At 39.4% G+C, this 27477-nt stretch overlaps 1 protein-coding gene across 6 annotated transcripts in view; it reads right to left on the bottom strand.

Moving 5' to 3' along the window:
- Positions 1 to 27477, bottom strand: part of ARHGAP18 (Rho GTPase activating protein 18) — a 99439-nt gene that overhangs the window by 14354 nt on the left and 57608 nt on the right. For all 6 annotated transcript variants that reach the window (XM_030022275.2, XM_030022273.2, XM_030022272.2 and 3 more), the window contains 9 exons: positions 25977 to 26176; positions 23432 to 23667; positions 21303 to 21375; positions 15495 to 15664; positions 13104 to 13269; positions 10271 to 10362; positions 6928 to 7005; positions 3948 to 4107; positions 183 to 265 (listed from right to left, as the gene is read on the bottom strand). In XM_030022275.2, coding sequence (XP_029878135.1) covers positions 183 to 265; positions 3948 to 4107; positions 6928 to 7005; positions 10271 to 10362; positions 13104 to 13269; positions 15495 to 15664; positions 21303 to 21375; positions 23432 to 23667; positions 25977 to 26154 — 1236 coding nt within the window. In that variant the 5' untranslated portion in view covers positions 26155 to 26176. The remainder of the gene's footprint in view (positions 1 to 182; positions 266 to 3947; positions 4108 to 6927; positions 7006 to 10270; positions 10363 to 13103; positions 13270 to 15494; positions 15665 to 21302; positions 21376 to 23431; positions 23668 to 25976; positions 26177 to 27477) is intronic.

The raw sequence follows: 27477 nt of genomic DNA, 5'->3' as shown, positions 1-27477 counted from the left end.
AGGAATTAGGGTCCTAAGGGTTTTTTTTCTGAAGTTCTGTGAAATATGAAAAAAGAATCACTAGTTTCAGCGTTAACTTTGAACTGAAAAAAAGAATGTTAAAAGACAACAGCATTCATTACAGTGGATTCACAGAAGTAGACAAAATATTTGTATAGGAAAAAAGTATTAGCAATTCTAACCTTCAGAATGTCTCTGTTTGCTTCAGGTAGAAGGAGAACCAAAAGATTCAAAGCTTGCAGTTGCTGTTTCTTCGTTGGAAGATCTGCCAGTGAAGCACACGAACCTCAGTATTTTAAAATTGTCATTTGTCCTCTTCAAAAAACACGATTTCAAAGTAGAAACCTCTTGCAAAATGCTGAATGCATACACAGGGCTAATTGTCATAGTATGACAAAGGACTGGCAGATCCCTGTTTTCTGATACTCATTTCCAAATGTTCTTTTAGGATTTAGTTGCTGTATGACTCAGCAGTCTTCTGGCAATGTTTTCTAGATGCCTTTTGATTCTTTATTTTGCAATGTTACAAGAAGAAATAGTCAGCTAACGGTTCCTCCCTCTTTAAGCCTGTGCCCCAACATATGAAAGGGTATATTCAAAACTGCTTTCACAGTTTCTCTGATTGCCTTAACAGTTGCATGTTCTCCCAAGCCACCCACGCAGAATGAATACCACGTGTTGCTGAATAAGGCAGGTCTCCAGCAACATAAGCAGCAGCAGCTGCAATGGCAAACCAGTGGGGATAAAGCCAAGAGCAGAGAAGTTTAACACATATCTACAGCAGTGAGTGCCGTACCAAATATGGCAAGCTATAATTAAAGAAAAGTGATGTTGGGTCTGCCTTTTACCCAACTGCTCAGTGGTGTGTCATTCACCCAAGATGCAGTATGAGTGCATCCCTACACTCCTCCACCTCCTAGAAGACCTCCTACGTTCTGGCAGTGTTGAGCAGCAGAAAGCCCCAACTCTCCCATGTTTGTCACTTGTGATAAACTTCCTCCTGTCATGCTTTAGAGGACATGCTCTGGCAAGTCTTCTCAGCAGATTCCTAATGAATCAGGCCATATATAAAACAAGTGAAGAAGGAGGTACCTGCACTTGACATAGTTTTATCTCACTATTTCAAAATTCAGCAGGGCTGTTCGCATGCATCCTGCTGGGACTCCAAATGAACTGCTGTTTCAAATACATTTAATTCAAATCAGTTTGGGAGATAGCACCAAAAAAAAAATATGTTCACCAATGAAATAAAAAAAAGCCCTTGCTGATGACTTTCTACCATAATAAAAATTAAGGATCTGAATAAATGAGTGACAAATTATGTAGCCATTTAAAACATGCAAGTAGTAATAACAGTGTATCTACTTGCTCTAGAAAGCCATACATTAAAAGTAAGGTTTAAATTACTTCCAAAACACCATGTCACAATGCTCAAAACGCAATGAGAATCAACATTTTCCTAGGAAAGTAAGCAAATATACAACCACAAAACAATTAAAATTAATTACTTAAATCAAGGTTTTCTGTCTGTTCACCTGAATAATGACTGATTTTTAGTCATTTAAATTACTTATATTAACAAATTAAATTGTTTAAATTGTTTAAATATTTAATTCTAACCACACTACTTAGTCACAGTATCGTGAAAAACACTGATTACTGTCACAGAGATGGCCCTTTTTCCTCTACCACCTAATCTTATTACAAGTAACCAGCAAGACAGGCAGACAATTTAAACAATGGGAGGCTATGAAGTGCTATGTCTGCTTTGCATCAAATCCTTTGGCTCAATGTAGAAAGTGTTTTGAATCCTGGCACCTGAGTATTTTCTGGGTAAGTAAAACCATATAAGCCTTCAGACAGCTCAGGAGCAGCAAGCAGAAACCTTCCTGGCTCCAGTCAAGATCTGGTAAGTGGAACAACCTTGAGGAGCTGTTTGCTGCCAACATCATTTGAAAGCATTCTGGCCAGCTTTAACTTGCTGCTCAGTACTGCAAAATCATAGAATGGTTTGGGTTGGAAGCGACCTTAAAGATCATCTAGTTCCAACCCCCCTGCCATGGGCAGGGACACCTTCCACTAGACCAGGTTGCTCAAAGCCCCATCCAGCCTGGCCTTGAACATCTCCAGGGATGGGGCATCCACAACCTCTCTGGGCAACCTGTTCCAGTGCCTCACCACCCTCACAGTAAAGAATTCCTTCCTAATATCTAATCTAAATCTACCCTCTTTCAGTTTAAAGCCATTACCCCATATCCTATCACTACACTCCCCGTTACAGAGTCCATCCCCATCTTTCCTGTAGGCCCCCTTTAAGTACTGGAAGGCCGCTATAAGGTCTCCCTGGAGCCTTCTCTTCTCCAGGCTGAACCACCCCAACTCTCTCAGCCTGTCTTCATAGGAGAGGTGCTCCAGCTCCCTGATCATCTTTGTGGACCTCCTCTGGACTTGCTCCAATAGGTCCATGTCTTTCTCATGTTGGGTGCCCCAGAGCTGAACACAATACTCCAGGTGGGGTCTCACGAGAGTGGAATAGAGGGGGAGAATCACCTCTCCCTTGACCTGCTAGTCACGCTGCTTTTGATGCAGCCCAGGTTATGGTTGGCTTTCTGGGCTGCGAGCACACATTGCTGGCTCACATTCAGTCTTTCATCCACTAATACCCCCAAGTCCTCCTTCACTGGGCTGCTCTCAATCCACTCATCACCCAGCCTGTATTTGTGCTTGGGATTGCCCCAACCCATGTGCAGGACCTTGCACTTGGCCTTGTTGAATTTCATGAAGTTTCCATAGGCCCACCTCTTAAGCCTGTCAAGGTCCCTTTGGATGGCAGCCCTTTCCTCCAGCACGTTGACTGCACTACACAGCTTGGCGTCATCGGCAAACTTGCTGAGGGTGCACGCAATCCCACTGTCCATGACACCGACAAAGATGTTAAACAGCGCCGGTCCCAACACCAATCCCTGAGGAACACCACTTGTCACTGCTCTCCACTCAGACATGGAGCCATTGACTGCAACTCTTTGAGTGCAACCATCCAGCCAATTCCTTATACACCGAGTGGTCCATCCATAAAATTCATGTCTCTCCAATTTAGAGACAAGGATGTTGTGCAGGAATCGACAACACTATGCAGCAGGCCTGAGCACCAGTCCCCTGCTCCCACCAACTTAATGGCCTTGAAAGGCAGCTCACAACCCAGAGACTGACACAGCCCAGTTTTTAAGAATATTTGTCTGTCTGCCTGTCCATGGGAATTCCCTGAAAGCATCCCTTAGAAATGAGCCATCGTTCTGCCTGCAGACAAGGGGAATAGATTTTTCTGAAACTTGCACTCCTGTGTTGGCTGGGGAGTTAATGTATGTGGGTTCTCACTCCTGATTCGTTATCATCAAGCCATTCTCTTTCAATTACAGCTGGTATGTTTGCTGTATTGGTGACCAGTTGGCAAGGAGGACATTTTCACAGGAGCTTGCTGATCTCAGGGATCAGGCACGATCAGCAGCTCTGACTATTCTGCTCTAACTTTTCCTGTTTTAAATGAATAAAATACCCTAAACAGTATAAATTACCATTTGTTAGATTTTCTACAGAACTACTATACCTTTTCTTCTGAAGCAAACTTTGTTTATAAACTGATACCATCAGACACAATTTCCTTATAACCCATCTATACCTCCTAATAACTGTCAGAAACATCTTATCAGAAAGTGGCAGTGTGCTTTCATTTTACAAATGTAAACTATTAAAATAGATGTTACATGAAAAATGTTATTTGTACATTAGCAAAAATATGCTCAGTCTTTTCTCAGGAGAAGTCATATTGTTGTTATTCAATTTGTTTCTCAGTTTCACATATTATCAGCAAAAATACTGCTATGGCAAAGAGGCACTTCTCTGCACTGGTATCAATTCTTCACAGCTGAGACAGAAAGGACACTACTCACTCTGTACATCTTGAAAAGCTTTGAGATATTCTACAGTGAGGAGTGGCTGAGGCAGTTCACGGATGAAGAGTTTTAAAAGACTTGCTGCATCATGCTGCTTTACATTTTCCCAGTTGAAAGTCCCTTCATAAAATTTTGCTTCAAGTTCTTGGCAAAGACTCTGAAAGGCAGTAGATACAGAGAGCACCAATAACACTTGGCTGCTGGAAGTCATGCATTATACACACAGCAATACTTTCCATACTTTGAAAGGGGGAAAAAAAGGGATATCTGAAATATCACTTAGCTCTAGCTGCCACTGATCTTTAGCTACAAAAGGATAAACTGGGGATCAGAAACACTGCAAGCAAACTTGCAGTAACAGGCAGCAGACTGCCAAATCATATAGGAAGAAATCCCGTGGGCCTGCCTCAGGGCCATACAGAATATACTATAAAAACCAGATATCATACTCATTCACGTAAGGGTTATGACTTCCCCTGCCCCAAAATATTAAGACATGACTGATATACATAGCAATTCTGAAACTACTACCAAAGGGTGTTGCTGTAATGCATGCATAGCCATTTTCATAAACAAATATGGCAATTATGCATGTTGACACACAGTTTCCTATCAAAACATACACTAAGATGAGGCTGGTTCTCCTTTTAAAACACAGGGAAAAGATTTGTGAGATTGGATAGCTGGATGTCTTGCCATCTACAGGGAACTCCATGCCGCTGGGCACATACAGCTTTGCCAAGCACTGGATGTCAAACATGCCCTCTGTGGTAGGGGACTGTACTGCAAAACATGAGGTTATGCAACAGAATAAACAGCACTGAAAATCTGTGATATCTCATAACTCTGGGGTTGGGAAAGGGCAGGATACTGTTGGCAGCAGATATTACCATATACCTGCCCTGTTCCCATGGCAGTGCTATTACTGGGCTTCAAGAGATGTACGAATGGGAACATGCTGCAAAGACTGAGTCCTTCTTAGTCACCTGTTAAGCATCAGTCCCAGCCTTGCATACACTTCATTTACTTCCCAGTCCAGCAGAGTGGGAAATGGCCTCAGTATAGGGCCAGTGGCATCTCACAAGTCCCTCCCTTCTTGCCTCAGTTCTTCCAGACAGAAAAGGAGGACAGAGACAGAGACACTGGCTTGTTTTGTAAAGTATGTGAGATGAAGTGAGGGACAGTGCTACAGAAAAATATGGCCTTCATTATTATCTGGACAAGAAGGGCACATTAGATAGAGGATCCTAATACATTTTTAAGATACTGTTCTCATTAAATTTAACTTTGTCCAAATGGAAAATGGATCTATTTCCAAAATTTCCAAAGAAAATGTGGAGACTTAGGTTGCTATAGAAGTTGGATGTTCTCAACTGCCCTGCAGAGAGATCTTCTGTCTTCACTGATTACTTAGGGCGTTCAAAGGTGCAAAGATCTTAACTCAGATGTCTAAAGTCAAGTGGGTAGGATTTCCTGCTCATCAACAAAAGCAAGCTTTAGAAATAAAGATGAAAATTCTCCCCGAGTCTCATCACCTCCTCCATCCACATTCACACCAATCACTGTGGCAAATACAGTATTAAACATCTAGATAAAATGAATTGTTTTATCTGACAGGCAAGGGCAGAAATGTCAACTATGTGTCCTAATGCACCAGTGCTTAGATGTTAAAGTAAATGCATATAACTATGGGGTATACACAATGTATTTTTTTTAATAACTCTAAAATCCATAGAATAAGATAGCGATATATTTTTTCTTGAGATTATCTCTGCCTTTCTGTAAAACTACATGAGGAAAATATTTTCTTTTTCTATAGGAGAAAAAAAGTTTAAGAAAATTAAGAGAAAACATCAGCCCTTTAGTATGCTAAGTTCTTTGTTTTTCTATAAAATTTCCTATTGGAATAAATAAAGGAACTTAACGTCTTTGCTAACAAAACAATTGCTTAATTCAAAGAAGCAGCTCCTGCAAATAAAGAGATAAAAAATTAATGAAAGTCAAATAGTGAATGATCCCCTGCCTGGGAAATCATATTAAACTGATAAAATCAAAGAACAAACAAATAAACAAAATCACTCCAAAATCATTCCAGTTTGCAGAACTGATGAAATGTGGAAAATAAAGAATGGAGGAAAATGGTTAAAACAAAACAAAAAAATCTTAGTTACTGGTAAATAAACAAAACCAATTTCCATAATACCTCCTTCCTTCATTTGTTTCTAATGAACCAGCTGCTGGACTGAGTTCTACACTACAGAGGCTGGCAGACTTCTTCAGACAGCTGAATCCACTTAAATGGTCCTTTCTGTTTAGAATTTAAGGCCAGTTCAGACCGTCTTTTTAACACATTGACTCTTGGCATGAATCATACTGTGTATTTAGTTTCCTGCATTAAGGCAAATACTGGGGAAGAGTCTGCATGTAATTGGCACTCACTCTGCAAAGTGTCGGTGTGCACGGACGTGCCTAACAAGATTACACTTAGAGAGCTAAGTAGTTATATTGCTGTTCATAAAAATAAATGTGAGAGGTTCTTCAGTGCATGCTGGCTGCCTTGCCCTATAACGCAGGTTAAGTCTAGCTATTAAAATAGGCTCACAATGCCAGAGAAAAGCTTCCTCCTGGGGTAGAAAGACTGTGTGCGAACTGTTCAGATGATTAAGCTGGTTCAGGGAAAAAGCAAAAGGCTGGAAAGCTCGTGCCAAGAATTAATGAGATCTTGGTACAACTGAATTTGAAACGTAGCCTTGATTCTCCTTCAAACGTGAACTCTAGTCTTCTCCCCAAAACTACACTGGATGAAACCACCAGCTTTCTGGCTAATAAAACTCAGTTTCCTTTGTAAAGAGATTTTGCTTTCTGTTTTTGAAGATTTTCATAACAACCTGGTGTTAAAATATATTTGTATGGCAAAATAAAATGAGCAAACACAGGTAAGGTTGGGGTGATCTTGAGAATCTGTGCAATGTTTTACCTTTATTCTTGTTGCAACTCCTGGTATTCTAAGAAGTCCTTCTGTTTCCAGAGTGGCCTCTTCTATCTGGGCAATCAGCTGTCAAACACAAACCAAACTGCATGAACGAAGATGCTAGTTAAAAATTACTGGTAAACAGTTCTGATATATTGGACCCTTTATGTATGTATCTGTGTGTATGTATGTCCTAGTTTCAGCTGGGATAGAGTTAACTGTCTTCCTAGTAGGTGGTATGGTGCTATGTTTTGAGTTCAGTATGTGAAGAATGTTGATAACACTGATGTTTTCAGTTGTTGCTAAGTAGTGTTTAGACTAATGTCAAGGATTTTTCAGCTTCTCATGCCCAGTCAGCGAGAAAGGTGGAGGAGCACAAGAAGTTGGCACAGGACACAGCCAGGGCACCTGACCCAAACTGGCCAACAGGGTATTCCATACCATGTGACGTCACATCTAGTATAGGAACTGGGAAGGGGGGGCGGGGAATCGCCGCTCGGGGACTAGCCGGGTGTCGGTCGGCGGGTGGTGAGCAATTGCACTGCACATCATTTGTACATTCCAATCCTTTCATTATTGCTGTTGTCATTTTATTAGTGTTATCATTATCATTATTAGTTTCTTCTTTTCTGTTCTATTAAACCGTTCTTATCTCAACCCACGGGTTTTGCTTCTTTTCCCGATTTTCTCCCCCATCCCACTGGGTGGGGGGGGAGTGTAAGTGGCTGCGTGGTGCTTAGTTGCTGGCTGGGGTTAAACCACAACAATGTATATGCATGCATTTGAGCATACACATATGTAACGAGCAGACACACAAACACACAGTTTACAAAGGGATTACAGTTGTTGTAGATGTAGAACAAAACCTTTAATACTGCTCTTACCTGTTTTATGAACACTATTAAAGAAGAGTTTGTCTATTTTATTAAAAAAGAAAACTGTATTTTTTAGACCTTCTTCAAATCTCCTCCGAAGACTGAAGCATTTTTTTTCCAAAATTACTCTGGCTTCAAAACTAAATCCCAATTACTACCCTTCTTAAAATGTCTACGAATCAAAACAATTAAGGTAACATTAGAGATACAGCACTAACTTTCTCACAAATACTCTTCTTTATGACTCTACCAGAGAAGAACTAAGTACTTTTAGGCTTTAAAGAAGTCTCAGTTTTGCAAATACTGGCATTCTCCTAGCAAACTCAACAGTTTGCAATCCCACACATGGCTTAGATAAACTAGTAGAAATTCTGTAAAAGTATGTAAAACACATATCATAAATTCTGTTTCTTTAGAATATATGCCTATAAGTATTCACTGAAGGATGGATCTAAGAGTACTCAAAAGAAATTTGTAAACATCAAAAGCTGATGACATCACAAATGGTTCTCACAATGTTTAACTAGGGCAGTGCCTTTGTTACATACCTTCCTGTGCCAGCTCTTGAATAAGAAAAATTATGCAACACAGTTGTGTTTTCTCCAGTTACAGAAATTAAAGGAGGTTTGCCTACCACTGTTTTTATGTAACTGATAAATGCCATAAAAAGATCAGACAGAAAAAGCCACAAAGTTAGAAAACAGCACTAACGGTGTCACCCTAGTGTATTTTTCTTGGTTAAAAAAAAATAAAAAGTGCTAACTAGCCACATCCAATTCTCCCTGTACTCAGCTTACACCAGAGCAGTGGCTGCCACTCTCATCTGTCAGACACAAAGACGCTGTGAGCATGTTGTGTGATTTGCCACCATCACCACATCTAGGGGGAGGCAAGGTCTGGTTGCACTGCTGGCAGCCACCACTCCTTCACACACACTCACTCCCAAGTGCCCCCTTGGAAGGCAGCAAGAGGTGGCCGCTGGCCACCACCAGCCTCCTGCCTATGGGAAATCCCCTCTTCATCTCTATCAGGGCTGCTTGGCATGGCTTCATTAGCAGGTCAGAGACCTGAATTACTATCAGCAGAAACTTCCAGTGGATATACATGGATCGGTATGACCCTCAGATTTTCCAGTCAGAAAAATCCTAGGCTAAATTATGTCATTATTTTTAACCGTAATTCCTCAGTGAAATAAAACGTAGGTGTATTTTTTATTAAAAGTTTTTTTTTTTAATTAAGCAGCCTTCCTATTAGCTTGGTTTGTTTCATTTCAGTGATAAGCAAGGTACATTTAAAAAGCAGTATGCACAAAAATGTTCTTTCTCGCACTTTATATAAATCCCCTAATTCTTGGAAAGCACGTGCTGTAGAGAACAGGCAGAAGAAATGGGACACTTCTTATTTTCATATTCTCCTTTTAAGAAAAACTGTATTCCAAATGATGTATGCACCTTGCAAAACAAATCACATCTATAAGCTAGAAATGTTTATGCAGAATTTTCTTCATGAAGGACTATGCTTACTGTGTTGCTAGGATAGCACAGTGATCAATCACTTTTTGTCATTTGATTTCTTTTTTTCTCAAGAGCATCTTTCCCAGAAATGTATTTTTATGATCCTGAGGAAGTAATTTCTGGCATGAATGACACCACAATAGTTTTGAGAGAGTGATGCAAAACTACTTTTCTGTTTCTTGAAAAATAACTTAACAAGCAGGTCCCCAAACCTACTGAAATGGTGATGACACAGCACTGAGTTTCAGTCAGTGTTAGAACAGGTCCACACACTGTGGTCTTCCCCTTCTCATGCAATGAGACCTGCTATGCACGGGCAGTAAATCCAGGGTCTCCATCATCTTTCCCATTATCTTCCCCATTACCATGACATGATACAGGCCAAAGCATCCACCCATGTACTAAAGCAACAAATCTTCTGGAAAAGGGCTGCTGCCACCATCACAGGCAGTTATCTAGCCTGATTCTCACCCCCTAGCCACCTGCCTTGTGACCCAAATCACTTCTGAAAGGAGAAAACCACATCCTAGAAAGGTAGGTTCAGCCTGTGGGCCAGGGATTGAGAATTTCTATGGAATTTCAAGTGTTTGCTCTGAAAGAAAATAAAGGGCAGCCCTACTGATAATGGAAGTTAAACCACCTTTATGAAATGTAATTTGGCTGCAGTGGGTTCTTATACTGATTTTCAATTTTCACAGGCTTATTAGTAAACTTGCCTAAGTCATGGAGACAGTTGTAACAAAACCCAAACTCTATCCCTTTAACTCAAAAAGTCTGATACAAAGCAAAGTATCACATTTACTGAATTAATAAGTAAAGCTGTAAAGAAAAGTTACAATAACTTTAATTAGAGTAATACACTGAAAACTGTGCTATAGGGAGCAAATACATCCAGGACAAAATGTTATTTGCTTGTCATTTGCAAGTATGTAACAAGTTGACTTGTTTGTGCCTATTTACCTTTTGAAAAATCAGTGGGATCTTGGTTCCTGGCACCTTCTTCTGATCCTGTTCCAGTAAAACTGACAGTGGGACACCAAACAAGCCAGAGTCTGAAGAATAACGCAAAAGAAACTGAGATATTATCCACATCTGTTCCAGTACATGTGATAATGGCATAAAACCACATTTTTGAAGCGATAAGCCTATTCAATACATTCAGAGCTATTGACCTTTTGTTCAAAGTGTTTGAATGTCTTTGTCAATCAAGTTATTACACAAAGCATTCTGGCTAAAAGGATTCATTCATCTCTTCCTTCAACCATAAATCAGGAGTCTTCTGTTTTGACTTCAAATTGCCATCCACATATTCTGCAGTACAGTGAAGCAAACTGCATAAATGAACCATCTGTGTGGTTCTGGTTTGCAGAATGGATGTGATGATGACCCTGCAATGCAGATCTTCATCACTCAAAGCAAGTTATTATAGTTAAGATGCAAATGGCATAAGTAAAATATCCAGAAATTTGGCTACTAAAATGAGACAGATGTAATTACCACCCAGAGTTACTCTGAACACTTCTCTCTATGAGAGTTTTGAAAGAAGAGCTGTTCAACCCCTGTGCTTTTGCATTATACAGCACTGGCAGGATAGCAAGATCACCATCTCACCAAAGGTGTTCTGCCTTTTTTTTATTTTTAAATGAAAGCAAAAGTACAGTTAAGTCTTGGTTAGAAAATTGCCTTTACAATAGTGCTAAGGCAATGCAAATTTAAAAAAAGTCTCAGTTAATCTACCCCTGATGCAAAACTAGCCTTGGCCTTCAAGTAAAAGGGACTCCCATGTGTTTATAGCCCAGTTGAATAGAAGTGAATGACCATTAAAAGAGAGCTATACTAGTAACGACTAACCCAAAGTTTGCTGACATAGAACTCCTCTGTCAGAAGTACTGATAATTGCTGTACATGCAATTTTTCTGGAACAGCATATAATGCTACATGTAGCTAAAAACTCCTGCTTGGTATGATGCCATGCCAACAGAGCACAGAACAGCTGTAATTACTAAAAAGATGTCAGCCCTTGAGGGAATGTGATATATGTCAAAGAAACATCAGTTTCAGTGCCAAATCAGGGAGTTCTTGTATCTCTTCAGCATAAAAAGTCTACCTATAAAATATGTAGGGACTCGTACATACAGTCAATATCCATACCCCATAGTTTTATCATCCTGAAGATCTTGTCAATAATAAAAGTTTCTGCTGAGATGAAGTTGGAGAAACAAAGTATAGGAGATCAATAGAAAGGCAGGGCTGGGCACAGCACAGCATTCCCCAGAACTATGTTTTCATCTTCTTTACATACACAAACACAAAGGGGAACAGCCAATAGATCCACCATTGTATGAATTAATTGGCCAAACAACACTTCAGGAGTGAAGAGGTGAGGGTCAGGTAGAGCAACAAGGCACTGAAGGCATTACATTGTAAAAGCAGATTTGTTTGGCAGAAAGGGCATCACTGTCTCTCTCCTACACATTTCCATGCATCTAGCCCATCTTTTTTAATTTTTAAAAAAGTTTTTAATAAATTCAATGTTTTTCATGACTGCCTGTCATTCACATAATTATGCTATGACGGAAATTAAATTAACAATAAATTTGGTAAGAAGAATCAATTAAAACTAAGACCCAAAATACAAGAGAAGAAAGTGTTTTGTCTCTGTTTATTAGTGAAAGCACAAGCACTTCTGCAAGAAAAAAATGCATTTAAGTGATCAAGGTCTCACAGATGTTTCTGTGTATGCCTTTTGCATTTAAAAAGTTATTTTCTACTACTGTAAAGTGAAAAGCATATTCTGAATAATCTGTTGTACCTTGTGTATCTCTCAAGCCTCTCTGTTGCCTTCAATTATTTCAAGTGAGCTATTGCACTGTCACATTCACTGAACCTTGACAACAGGGTTTTGGCCAAAGCAGGCTTGTGATCAACTGGTAACACATTTCAAGCTCTTGTAAAGCATTTAGCAGAAGCCAGAAATACAGAAAACAAACAAAGCACTGAAAACCTCCAGCATCTTGAAATTGATTTCCATGTGTCCTATGTTCCCAAGAAAAGCACTGTGATTATATGTACGCTCCAACGGCTTGTAGAGCAAAATGACACGTTGCAGCTATCTTGACATCCTCTGCAACAGCCCAAATCTTCCACTTAATATGATGCCATTCAGCATAAAAACTGCATTATGGCCTGAGTAAATACTGGATGGGAAAGGCCTATGTGACACAGGAAACGTTGTACCAGACAGAAGAGGAAAGCAGGCCACGAAGGCTCCCAGCATCTCCAGCCAAGGGCAACGAAAGCAAAAAAGTCAGGTAGAATCACAGAATCATAGACTTATTTAGGTTGGAAAAGACCTTTAAGGTCATTGAGTCCAAATGTAAAAGTAGCACAGTACCAATCTTCAGGAAAGCAGGAAAATACCCACAAAGAGCTCATACACATGCCCTCCCAGGGAATGTATCAGCACATACAAACTTCTGTGAAGCAATTCTTCCTGCACAGCACGCTACTAAGGTAGTTCCCCTTCTTCAGTCCTTGGTTTACCTGCTCAGTGACTGACCTGAGTTTTAACTTTATCTAAAGAGCACTGTCCCACAGCTGGAGTGACTATATGCATGAACTTGCTTAAAGTGTGCCTTGAGTTAAGGCATATAATTAAATGCTGCTCAGGACCTATGTTACTATTTATATATTAAAATAAATTTTCTGCTGGAAAACCAAAAAGAACCTGATGCATTTGTTTTATTGGATTAAAACAGACCCATTTGGCTCAGAATATGAAACACCAACTCACCTTTGGTTTTGATTTTTACAGCTTTTTGCTGCTTGAATTCTGTCCCAAGTATGTCATAGAGAGCAGTTAATTCAATCAGTGCTAAAGAATAGACTTTCTTCATGTCCTGAGGGGCCAGGTCACCAATCTTTGTGGTACCTGTTTTGTCCTTCGGCAGCCTGAAATTCTAAAAGCAGAGATTTGCAGCACAGTGAACAATCTAAGTCATAACAAATTACTTAGCTTGAAGGCTGTGCTTCCTTCAGGGCACAACCTTCCATCACGAAGCCTGCTGTTACTAAGTCACAGGAGATTCCCCAAAATAGCTTGAAAAGCAGATGATCGTAAAATCATAGGAGGATTTAGATTCCCAGTGATTTCTGGAGGTCATCTAATTCAACTGCCTGCTTAAAGCAAGGCCAAATTCAAAGTCTGATAGGGTTGCTGGTTGTGTTGACCAAATAGATTTTGAAAACTCGCAGCAACCTCTGCAGGCACCCATTCCAGTGCTTAATACTCTCATGGGGTCTTTTTTTTACTTTGCAAAACAGAATTTCCCCTGTAGTCACTTGTGTTCATTTCCTCTTGTCCTTTCACTGTGCACCTCCAAGAAGAATCTGGCTTTGTCCTCCTTGTAACCACCTCCCACCCCTCCACACCACCACCTTCTGCATCGTTTTGCAATTTACAGTGGTGGAAATGGCTGTCCATGAGCAATCCTATGCATGTACAATTGCGATAGAAATCCCTCTGCACTTATGCACACAAAGTAACATATTTGGCTGCCATATAAATAATAATAAAAGGGTTCCCTTCTTAGGGAAGGGGGATCCTGAATTATGGCTCATCCCTACTGCAGTAAATGTTCAGAAGCTGCAATTGGAGACCAGTATAAGGAATTGAGCTGAGAGGGCAAGGGACTTCCCAGCTCATAGAGCTTTTTAACTCCATCTCTCACCTGCAGGATTCTAAGTAAGACTCTTGCCTGTGCCTGACGTTAGCAGTATGCATGACTCAAAGCAGGTAGGTTGACAAGACTTTCTCCCATTTGGAAAGATATATTATACTCCAGAATTATTTTCTCATCCTGTACAAACCCAGCGATAGCACAGATGAATTGGTGTTATGGTACATGACTAGAAAGGCACATACCAAAACATAAATATAATTTATAAATTTTAGATACATAGTCAGTCTCCCACCATGATGTTTCACTGGCTTGCAAAAACATGTATGTTTAAAAATAGCTGCGAATGAGGAAGGTGCAACAAATATAAATTGTAGATTTAAATAGGTAACTCCTTTCCCTTTCCTATCATTTTGCCACTCCTTTCATCACTGAAGGAGAAATCCCATAGCCATGCCTTTGAGCAATGCTTCATAAGCCTAGCTAAAAGTATAGCTAGTGTATGTATTATGCATATATATATGCATATATACAGAAGTAAGTTAGCGTATAGCAATCGTTTCCTTGTTATAGGCTGCATTAGAGAAACATGACTCAAACACTTTAGAATCCATTTCTAAATATCCATTAGTGTCTGGTTTATAATGTTTAAAGTAGGATACACAGGGTAATTACTATTTGAAGAACTGCACGTATCCTTATCTAAATTAAGTGTTTGAAGAACTGTGAAACATTATTACTTCAGACTCTATGTTTACTCAGACATGTTTGCATAGACCGTTAGGAAAAAAAAAAGACATTTTTCACACCAGTCATTAGTTTACTGGTCATACGTAACTGCATGTTCATGAACTGTCAGGTAGAGGGAGATCCTCAAAGAGATGCCTGAGGATCAACAACAAATGCCTTGGAGGGTCTTATTTTGTATTTATTTGGATTCATTCAGAATGAGACTTTTTTTGTTAAGAGTTGGAAAGAAAAACTGAGCACAAACTAATGCTTAGTTTCCTGCCATTTGACTTTAGACTTCTATAGACCATTCTGTTCTTCATTCTCATCCCTCACCCATCTGCATTGGATAACTGCACAATGTTTCTACAGGCATCCACCAACTCTTTTTAAATGACAACAGAGCTTTTTATTACAGAGGTAAAGCATCTCACCTCAGGTAACGGGAAAACAGGCTGTAAACAAATGAAGTAAGGACACAGTTTGTGTACAACTACCACTAAGCCACTATTCCAGCCTAATATTACCAGCCCATTATTGCTTACACAGAGCATTTTGCCAGACAGACGGTGACATAAATAGGCATAAAAGTAGTTACTTCCATGTTACCGAGAATACTATTCCCAAAAATAAGTTCTCTTCAGAAGGTCTATCTCAATGAAGTTGGATCCAACAACATTCCTCTAAATCTAATTCACCCACTATCAGATAAATATCATCCAAACAGTACCACTAGTGAAAACAAAGAATGAGAGCAATAAATAGGAAATACCTACCGGGAGAAGAGTGTCACCCCCTCCACCCTTGCACATTTTGCCTACTGAACTGTCTTTGAGATTAGCTGCCTGTTCTGCAAATGATATCTCCAAATTGATGTCAGTGTCTGAAAATGGCATGTCTTCAAGTGGGCTCTTCTGCTCATCCGTTCCAAGACTGAACTTTGGCCCTGAAAACAGAGTAAAAAAAAGCTAATAATCAACAGCAGCACAACTGAACACCATTTGGAGCATGAGAGTAAATTCAAAACCAAGTAGAAGTTAATGATGTGGAAGGGATGGACTTTCTGGTTGCAAATTCACTGATTTCTGCATTTTTTATGTCTGTTGAAAATTTAGCTTCTTACAAGGGTCCATCTGTTGTAGTTTTTCTTGAATAATTCTGCCAAGGCATGGGGTTTTCTCTTATTATTATGAAAAGATAAAGTAATCCACCTCAAATGAGCAGCAGACTCCCAGAATCTTCCAGAGCCAAACAGCTTTGGCATCAGAAGTTTCTTGCCATCAAAAACTTTCCAGCCTCAAAGACTATATCATTCTGCAACCAAATCAGCAATTCTTTCTGCTGTTAAAATTTCAAAAGCAAAAGAGAATGTTTCCTCTATGACCCAAAGCATTAACATCTGGGAATAACAGGGAGTACACAGATCATGTCTTTGTCCCAACATTCCTGTCCTCACCTCTGTCTGAAGAGTCTAGATTCCTCAAAACTGTTTGGACATGTTTCCATGATACAGGGAAAGACTAAGTATACAGCAGTGGCCTTACTTCTCTTTCTTTGTTCCTTAAAGGAATCAAACACTAGACAATTTTAAAGAAAACATGTTCTAAAAAAAAAAAAAACCAAAACAAAACAACAGGAGAAAAAGGGAGAGGCAGTTCTGCTTTTAGAAGAAGTAGTCTAATTTCATAGTAAATCAACCATTGCTTTTCAGTCTGAAGTTAAAATATATCATGAAAGAAGCAAGAGCAAAATTATATTGTAAATAACACTATTTCATACAAAGCATCAAATCAATTTAGCCAGAGAAGGATTCTGATCTCTCTACCATCTCTCTTGTGATGTGGTACTTCTTAAAGGATACATCCAGGACTAGGATCCTTGTAAAAGACATTACAAATACCGCGCGAGTATTTGTGATGCAATTCAGACTTTCTTAAAACCAGGGCAAATATAAACAAAGCAACCCTGCTCATTTCAGTGGGACCATAATTCTGTCACTGGATCCTACTCACAGGAGACTACATCCTGTTCAAAACTAACACAGCACAAGTGCAGGAAAAGTGGGATGGAAATGGATGTGAGGTGAGGAGGAGAACCATAAGCACTGCATATGCTTTGGTATAAGAATATTGTGTAACGTAATAGATTAATTTCTTCACACCGCTGGGGGAAGTTTTTGTATGGCTTGGAATAACTATGCTAAGCCAAGCCAGAAAAAAAGTCCCAGAAAATAGCTATAGGTACAGCAACATTTGACCTTGAAGCAGGGGAAAGGCTGCAGATAGGCTGATTAAGAGAGAAGCTGTCAGGGAAGTGCTGTTCTACACTGATACTTTCAGCAGTCTGCAAAGAGCTGAGCTGCAAGCATGCAACCCAAACAACATATGAAGTGTCAAGTTTAAAAAAAAAAAAAAAAATTACACCAACTCAAATTTTTTTCTGAACCTTATCTGCATCTAATTGAAAGACACAAAACCAAGACTAGACTCTGATATTCTTTAGAGTGAGTCCTGAAAACTACCTCAGTCTGCCAGGGCCAGGGGACTTGATGGGCAAGTGCCTGCAGCCACCACAACCACTCTCTGGTAGGGCACAGTGCTTTACACAACCACTCCCATGTCAGTCTAATTGATCTGGAGCTGAGACACTTCCAGACAGAGAAGTGGATTTGAGTTAACACTTTGACTCTACTTACAACCAAGCAATGCTGTGAGAAGTAGAATAAAATATTTCCGAATTTTGCCTGTTGTGCGTGTTACTTGCCACTTGCTCTTTCCAGAGTGGCTTCTGCTCACTTTCCATAGACCCCGAAAGATGCCTGGGGCATACACTAAAGATTAAGCTGATCCTGAAACTAGAGCTGCTCCTTTTGGTAAAGAGATATGCGAGACCTCAGTAACCAAACATATCCAAGGTCAAATTCATCCCTGGCTTTGATCTTTGGGCTCCCTGTGTGTTTATCTGTATATATCATGTAAACTGTTTAATGCATCCGAACTAAAGGAAAACTGTTCCCTGTACCCCCAAGACTTTTGTCATGCTAATGTGGCCTATACGTGACCTACATACTTCCTACCAGCCTGGGAGGGATCTGATGTTAACAAACAATAAAGCAGTGGCTCCTATTTCAGTCCTCTGGTCATACGAAGGTGCCGTGTAAAGCAGATGTCTTGATAATGCTGTGCACATTTTAAGCAGCACATGTCTGGAAATGTTGCTGTTGTGGGGAGTTTCTTCTTGGTCGTATAGCCTTGCTCCTATTGTTGTGCATTCATTAACTAGGAAGCAGCTGTAAGAGGAAGCAGCTTTGGTGTTCTGCCAACCTGCCAACTACATGCAGTATTTCATGAGAGAAATGCAAGTGTGATACAGAAAAATGTAAATATTGTCTATAAGGATGTGGAAACCGTCTTTTACAGTAGTCCTGTACACTTTTCTTGTCTCACAGTGCTATTTAAAGATCACATAAAATGATGGGAATTATTCAGGAGCGGGGTGGGGGTTATGTTTTGGTTTCTTTTTAATAGGACATGGAAATAGCTTAAGTGTCAGCTTTGCTATTTCCTAGTTTTGCTAGAGAATCTAGAGCATACCCTGATGGAGCTATGCTGACAGATCTTAATTTATAATTGGAAGTGTAGAATGGCTGATTTTTTTTTTTTGACTGACAAAGCATTTCTCTAAAATGCTAATTCATAGATGATTTAAAATAGAAAATAAAAAAAACTTTGTAATCTTTTCAGTAACACGCTATCACTGTGGCCATAGATTCCTCATTTATCATGTAAAATGAAAAGCATGTAAAATGTACATTTATCATGTAAAATGAAAACTCTTTAATTAACAAATATAACCACATTTCAGTCTTTTTCCCTTTCAGGAAGCAAACATTACAGCTCTTTTCCCTCATGTTACACATAGTACATGCAATTCTTTCATCCATTTGCCAGATCATTACGTTTTGAGACTGCCCTTATACAGAGGTTTTATCTAACATTCTTCCCTTGTAGCTAATCCCACGTGTTCAGGACAACCGCAGTCCCACAGTAAACTGACTTTTGCTGCTCCCCTATTTAAGCTAACAAGTATTTAGCTTTTCATCTGCTTTATTCTTTCCTTTTTATTTCTTGAGATGTCTCAACCAACACGGTTATTTACTCCTTTTCACAGGCTTCCAAAGAGAATTACTTTTTTTCTTCTGTAGCTGTTGAACATATTGCTAGATTTGCAGGTCTTTAGTGAGTGTTATGGATTGTTAAAATGATAATGTCTTTTGACAGCTTAATACATGGTTCTGAACTTTTTTTTTGTTTTCTGTAGACACATTCTGTTCCTACATGAAAAAAAGAGGCACTTAAAGCCAGTAACTGAAGGTCCTTCCAAAAAACCTCAAATATGCATCTACCAACAAAAAAATCTCGGGAACTCATTAAACTGTTCTGTTTGAGTAGGATCAGGCAGAAAAGAATAAAAACATAATGGTTTTGTATTATTCCCTGAGTTTGCTTACATTGTTTAGGCAAGAAACAAGGTGTGTCAGACTGGCAAGAAAGGAGGAGTGAGCGCAGGTTCACATAGCCCATATATGCTCTAAGGGCAAACCATTATCAACTTCAGTCTGGCAGAAGCATTTGGGAATGCAGCATTCAAATACCAAATTAGGAACAGAGTCATCACCTTTGGAGAAGGGCCAGAGTCATCCACTCTAACAGTTTTAAGACATCTGAATTTAAGCTTTAGATTTTTTTATAATGTCTGAGATGATACTCATATTTTTCAGGTAAAACTGGTACTACTTCTCTGTCAAAGGGGGTTTCCATTTTAAACTAATGTCTTTGGATTTGGATTTCATAAATATTTAGTATCTCTGAAATATCAGGCATTGTTTACTTTTTGCCTTAAATTCATTCACCATTTGTATAATGCTAATTTGCTCATCATTCTGGAGGAAAGATCACAGCACAGCACTGAAACAGGTGCAGTGCGTTTGACACCACTGAACTTGCATGGTTTGACTGCAGATTGAACTGATTTTTTTCTTCCTGCTCCAATCTTGGGAGCAGAGCCCACTTTTAGCATGTTGACAAGAGCAGAAGTGTATCAGGATATAAGCAGGCTGCATTTGCCATCCACATCACAATCTGTGCTGAGGAGAGCTAGCATATGGGATTTGCCTTTCAGAACTTCCCATTTCTGAAGGGTTCATCAGGGCCACAGGAAAAAAAGAACCAGATGTGATAAAAACTCTGTAATAATTGCTTGGTAATTTTCCAGCTCTGAATCCTACAGTGCAGTTTACTGACACAAGCACCAGGCACCTCTTCCTTCCCTTGTGCTGAACCAGCAGTCTGGCAGTCCTCCCAATTTTTTACTGTTCATATTGGAGTGAGGTTTGCTGAGAGGAGGGCGGGAAGGATTAACAGCACTTCTGGAAACACACAGATTTGGCCATATTCAGGGCTGGTTTATATTAATATCTCCCACTTCAATTTCCATGCACATCCTGTATTCTCTGTTGCTGTTTTCTAAGTCTAATCCTCAAGTAACAATTTTTCCAGAATACTACTAGTCAGTATTCTAGAACAGGAGCAGAATTTTATTTGGTGGCTTAATTACAGGTAAGGAACTTGCAGTAGGGAACTTGATCTGCCTGCTTGACTATTTAAGTGGCTACAGGGTTCAGTGTAACACCTATATGCTATCCAGTCCCCCAGAAAAAGAAAAAAATCCCATCATACAAACAATGCAGAACAGCAATGCAGTATTTTAAAGCTTAAATGGCTACCAGTTAATATCCTGATCTCTACAGTGATGGGTATGGTGGTATAACAGACATGGTGCAACCCCAACTTTGAAGAAACCTAAGATGATGCAGGGCAGCGACCCATTTATTATTGGACTTAAAGAACAGCAGAAAGCTTTGTCAAAGTCTTTCATCAAAATTCATACTGTCAAAACAGAAACTATGGAATCAGATAAGGATTTCTGTGATGCTCTGTCCTACCTGGCAGTGAGAAGGAGGTGTCTTCCATGGGTACTGCACCCCTTTTGTGTAATCACATGCTGTTGAACACAACCCTGTCCTACACACACAGAATGCTATTTCCTTTCCATTTTCCTTAAAAAAGTCAACAACTTTTTTCTTCCTTCCCTGTTTTGCTTTCATTTTGAGCTGCAGATATATAGCCAGTTCTCACTTTTTTTGGATATTTATAGTCCATTTGTTTTTGTTCTCTTGTATGCACTGATGAGCTTATGTATAGTGCTTCATTTCCTGTTCCATACAGTAGAGATAAACCAGAAGGGTAACTTAAGGATCAGTAAAGACCTAAACATAGGCTATGAGAGACTTCTCCCAGATGATTATAAGATTATCACTGGTAACACCAGATGGCTCAAAGGACACTATGTGCAGCCACACTTAAAGATTTTACACCACAGATACACAGGCCAGAACAGGTTTCTCATAAAATTTGATTTTCTTTTGCTGAAAAGTTTCTTGAAATATGGACCTACGTAGTAGCTTGTGTAGTTGAAAGCCTACAAACAAACAAACAAACAAAAAAAGAGTTGTTTAGCATTACCTTTGGTTCCATCTTGTGTTTCATTTTTGTTTTCACTTGTTCTCACAGTTGAGGGTTCACTTCCATCACAGACCTAAGAAAGGAACAATAAATATGCATGCTTATAAAAACCAAATGCATGGTTGTAGAAACTCCTTTGATTCTGTGCAGGATTAAAACACATACTCCTGCAATACAGGGGTATGCAGAAGCACACCTTTGTGTTTCGGTAGAAAACTCTTTGCAAAGTCTAAGGGGATCTGAAATCTAGGTAGTTAAAAAAGAAGTAATTAAGTCCATTCCCCTTCTTCCTAAAAAGCTAAGTGGGTATAAGACTTAATTTTCCAGAGTTGCAAAGAATAAGAAAATGTAGTCTTTGACCTGAAGCCATAGTTTGCACTGGAAAGGATATGGAAAGGGAATCTGGAGAAGACAATTTGACTGCCTCAGTCCAAATTCCTTCCTCTTGCAAAATCTTACATGGTTGCTCCCCCTACAGAGCAATCCCATCCCTTTTGCAGGGTGGCCTGACAGTAATATCTGTACTTACAGCTTAGATTCCCAACAGCAAAACTAGGACACTTCAAAGAGCAACAAAACAGGAAAGGATTTGAACCATCTTCTCCTTTCTACAGTGCTGCACTACCCAGTCTCAAGATTTGTCACATTCTATGAACTGGATGACACTTACTACAGAAAAAAATATTTCAGAACATGTAGACAATCTATACCCATGTATATATGGGTATACATATACCCATATAGGTTTTTTCCCACATATTATTTTTATTATCTTTTTGACCACTCAAATCAACAATGAATGTTTAGCACTCTGAATTTTTAACTGTATTTTACTCAAGCGCTGCATAACTCCATACTTACTGAGAAAAAAAATTCAAATTTTAAAGATTTCTCCTACCAACACACATCTGTATATTTACTTTTTTTTTAAATTGGGGACTTCAAGAGGTGGAAGAAGATAGCATGACTGCCCAGAAAATTATTACTGTTTCACAGAGCAGTAGAAGCAGACTGGGAAGCTATCAAGGTACCAAAAGTCTAGCTTCTCTTTGGGAATATGACAGGAAAGGTAGTAGAAACATCAATACAATTGTTGCGTTGATGTGAAACATCAACGCTATTGTTTTACCTTTCCTCCTGCTTTCCTCCAGGTGAAGGGAGGTTACAGGATTTTCAGAGGCTATTATTAAACTGTAATGACTTCATACAGCTGCAGATGGCTTCAGTCCTCTTTTGTTACATAAAAAGCTTTCTAATGATGGAAGAGCAACAAAGCACTGAGGCAAGTTACCTAGGGAGGTTGTAGAAGTTACTTCACTACAGGCTTGCTGTGACAGATTAGATGAATAACCACAAGCAATGATTTCTGAATAATTATGTTGCTTTGGAGAAAGGAATGCAGTATAGGTTTGAAGGCCTACACTTGTATTATTTTATTTCAGTCAAGGAGACAAGTTTAAAAGCATTGGGGTTTTTTTTCAGTTACTTCTATGTTTAATAAATATTCTAACCTTCTGGTTTATACACCTTAAATGGCTACAATCATTTGTCTGTTTGCATTACTTCTCACTGATATCATCAATATCAAAACACATAGTTTAAGAGACACAGAAGTCTACTGAACACTGTGACATGATTTTCAAACATTACAATGTGTAGCTTAAATACAGGAACATGAGTATTTCTTGTGCTTTACTGAAATAACATACTTGAAAGGGAAATTATACTGCTTTAAGCTATATGATATTTTACCTAAATTGCTCTGGTATTAGATTTTGTTATTTTTAGGTGTAGTCAATTCCAAATCAGATCCCGGAAAGCTTTTATGGAGTTAATATCCTTTCTGCAAACACATGCAAAGTAGAACAGTGAAAGGGAAGTTGTGCCTCCAGAACATACATTTGAGCTTACAAACTCTCCCCACTACATTTCACCTCTACTGAATTTGAAAGGAGTTGCCAAAGGAGGGGAAGCTGTTGGGGGAAGGAGGAAGTTAAATCCCCTCACAATTCGCCATGCTTTCCACCACTGATAGCATTGTGCTGTGTGTCCCTCTCCTCTCCCCCCACCCCTACATGTCCTTCTCTTCTCTCTGCCAGAGTCAAAGAAAACTATGAACAGGAACTTACTTTTCCCTTTGAGTCATTTTGTAGCTTGAAGATATCTCTGACATCAGGAATCTGGTGCTGTTTGTTTTTTTTCCTCATGGTTTGTGTGACAGTCTCTACTCGCTTTTCTACTGCTGCCTTCTGGGTTCGGGTCAGCGTGGACAGAAACAGCATGCTTTCCAGGGAGTCGCCAGAGCTCTCACCAAACAGATTTGACAGACCTGCCTCCTTCAGCCATTCTTCTTCCAGTTCTCCCTCTGAGCAAGGTGAAGAGAAAAAGGCATAAACGTTGGCTTCCGAGTACTGTTAAGCACACTGGATGTTAATGGCATGATACAGTTAATGCAGTTCACAGGGGAAGTACTAAGGGGATCCACAATTATGAACAATTACTTACACTATCATGACTTGGAAAAAAGGTGTTGTTTCTAAAGAGCTTCAAAAGGGTTAACATGATATCAAAGCTTTTAAAATAGTTACTCTGATACAGATTGCTATGGGGCAATCTTTATAATAACCTACAGCACTTCTATTAAATCATATAACATTTTATAAATGTACCTGGATATAAATGTGTATGGGGAAGTCTGAAAGCCTCTGATGAATGCTGCTTCATTGCTTTTTAGTTCAATCCTCAATCTTCCTAGCTCCCTTATTGACATGGTTCTGCCCACTTTTCTTGATACGTTAATCCTACAGCCCTCCACTAGCTCAATTTAATGAAGGACAAACCAGGCTACAGGAGGCACCTTAATGCTATTTTTTAATCAGTTCTTATGACATGGTCTCCAGCCTGCTGACAGCCCACAAAACAATTGTTGCTTTAGTCTTATAGCTGATAAGGTATCCTTTATTGACAGATGACTGCACATGAAAGAGGAGAAAGCTATTAAATACTGTCACTGATGGCAAAACTGCTTCTGAAATCAGTATCTCTCTAATGATACTTTCTTTAAAACACTAAGTTCTGCCTGTAGCAGCTGAGCTTGTGCTGAATGCCAACAACCCTCTCAAATGTTCAAGCAACATTTCCATTTATCAATATCTAAAATTACTCCAAAGCTGGCATGTCAACTTCACTATTGACTGCAGTTTCCCACAGTGCCCAGTGCATATCCAAGTGGAACCTGAATATTAACAGTGTTCAGAAAACAGACACAAAAATTTAAGTATGAATTTTGCTATGGCCATGCAGCCAAATCCCGAGCCTCTGACAAAACTCTCTCAGATTTTGTTATTAGGGCTGGAAAGAAGGGCTACACCCATTCTCCAGAGCAGATGTGAGCAAGGTATATCTCCTCTCTCCCCTGCCTTGCCTTTGCATGGCCGCATCTCAAGCAAGCCCCTACCCAGGCAGGCCCATCACCCAGGTGTAGTGTCCCACACATTCAGGAGTACTTGTACCCAAGCGAGGTGCTGCACATTAGGCAAGGTGTGAGGCAGAGCAACATCTGCTCAAGGTGATCAACTCAACTGTGCTGACTCACTTGGGCTTCATGCCAGAGTCAGTGGCTCAAGTTGGAGTAGTAACTAGGGGAAAGAAGGCTATATATAAATAAAAAACAAAATGGTGGGGTTTGGAGTGCAGAGCCTGAAGGTGTAGCAGCATCAGTGAGCTGGGGTAAGAGAAGAAGCTCATGCGCTGCAGAATGATGGGCTCTGCTGCTCTGGAGAAAGCCTCGCAGCTCCATCATATGCCCTGCTCCTCGGGCACACAGGCTCAGAGTCTTGCTGCCTTCTCCAGAGGCCAAGTTGCTTTTCAGAGCACTTGTAAATAGCAGTGATGTTTCAAAACACCTAGGGAGGCAGAAGTGCAAATCCCTTTGAAAGCTAAGGGAGCATGTTATTTGCACTCATGTAGAGGCCATACCAAAATGTGAAACTCACCATTGTAATTTACTGAGACTGTGGGCCTCTTGTAAGAATGGGAGAGAGGCAGATACTACACCGTTAAAAAATAATTTTTGAGAAGAATGGAATTAAGGACGTTACTCCTCTTTTGTCTGATAGGACAAGAAAAATAAAGAAATTGCCCAACTTCCTCTAAGATCATGCCCTCAGGAGTGGCTCATAATCGATGTTTTTGAGAAGGAAAAATAATAAAACTGAACAGTCACAATAGTTACAAGCACAGAAAGTTACTCACTAAACTTAAACGGGTTAATCATTGGCTTGTCTTCTAAAGCATGAGAGGTTTCTATCCACAATAGCTACAATAATGAACAACATACACAAAGAGTGAAAGGGTAAGTTAGTTTAAAAGTAAACTGCAAATAAAGCTTCAATTGTTATGATTTGCAAGTACAGGCACCTTTCTGATGTTCTGCAAATACCATTTAAAGGAAAACAGCCTTTTACTTATCCCCAATACAATTCTCCTTCAGGGCACTGCCTGCTTCTGGCGATATGCATCAGAGGCAACAGAATTTTCAAAGCAGATGTTCAGCAGAGTGACCTCCTTTTTGATTTAAGTGTGTTTGGTGGGTGCCATCTCTTGAAATAAGACTTAAAGAAAAATCTGTAAATCAGTAAAGTGATGATCATTCACAAGAACGGATTTCATTACCATCTGGCTCTTTCACTACAAGTGCTACTCGTTCCTCATGATTATTTCCTCTTGTTTCATGGATGTTTTCAAGTTCTTTCCAGTAGTCATCCATAGACAGTTCATCCAAGGAGTCCTGGGATCCTGAGCGGTCAAATGATGCTCCATCAGGGGTCTTCTTGGAATGGTCATGGTTCATTGTATACTGGCCAGACCGACGGCTATAAACATAAACCAAAAAGCAATTCTTGGTTAGCATTTTAAGATACAGGATATATTAATATCTGTGAAGGCAGATAGTGATGAATTGTGTCAAAGTATCAAAGCAAACTACTGTCAAGAAGCAAACCAAGATATTAAAAATTACTTTTAGTATCTGGAATAATATTTTTAATTTAATATTTCTGCTAGACTTATCTCCTAATCTGGAATGGCACAGGAGTCTGTATTAAAGATGAAATAATGAATCCAAGTTCTAGTAATCCTAGTTACACCACACCTCTAATTCAATTCACAGCAGTCACTTCCAGAAACTTCATGGTACATATCTTCCTAGCATTACTGTTCATAATGAATTTTTCAGAAGTGCCTTTCTGCCTGAGTAAATTCTTATAGCTTGACAGTACCCTTACTTTTTTTCCTTTGCTATTCTCCTTTTATTTTTTATTAATGTTTCCTCTGGTATCTATGACCTTAATTACAGCTGGGCAAGGACAAAGTAGAATTATTGAAGTTACAGTTTGAGAAGTAAACTGGTGAGTTTAATAAAAGGCCACTATTTGTTTCTATCTTGATTCCTCTTTGACTGAAAGCTTACCATTTTTATAGTTTGATGTTACTAGGTTTTGGTTCACCCTGCCAAATGTATGTTGCTTTCAAGAGGGATCTTTCATCTTAAGTATAGCTGCAACTAGAAAAAAAGAAACCAACAAGCTGAAACCTCTAGGTCTCATCTGGACCTCATTAAGTCACTGGCAAAAATTACCACTGGCCTAGCAAAGAACTCCTCTTAAAAAGTGCAAAGGTTATAATGATGTCGTTGAAGTTACAGGTCATCCTCACAGTCGAATATACCAAAACAAAAGCCACAAACTGATTCAGACTATCAGTGGATTACATGAGCAGCAACCTGATCTAACTTGGCCCTACTTTGAGTGGGGGGCATATCGGACAAGATGATCTCCAGTGGCCCCTTCTAAACTAAGTTACTGTACTATTATGACAGTATTTCAAAATTCTTCCTTGTATTAAAAAATAGTAAGTTCTTAACATTTCAGGAACAGCTTCAGATGTCTTTTATGTCTAAACTTGTTTCTATATTCTAAAAAAGAAGGCATGGTTTGCGGTTAAGTAATAAATATCACCTATTCCAAGAGAAAAACATATCAAAGATCAAGCATTGTGGATTTATCACAAAGTAAATGCAGTAAATTAAGTTCTGTCTTTGGCTGACTTTGCAAGTTTATCTAGAATTAAAACAAAAGCACCTCGTCCTTACGTTTTATCTTGGGACAACTGACGC

This window comes from Aquila chrysaetos, chromosome 8, assembly GCF_900496995.4.
Source record: "Aquila chrysaetos chrysaetos chromosome 8, bAquChr1.4, whole genome shotgun sequence".
NCBI classification, from domain to species: domain Eukaryota; kingdom Metazoa; phylum Chordata; class Aves; order Accipitriformes; family Accipitridae; genus Aquila; species Aquila chrysaetos.
Note: the sequence above shows the minus strand (reverse complement) of the source record. Positions and strands in the feature narration are given on the sequence as shown.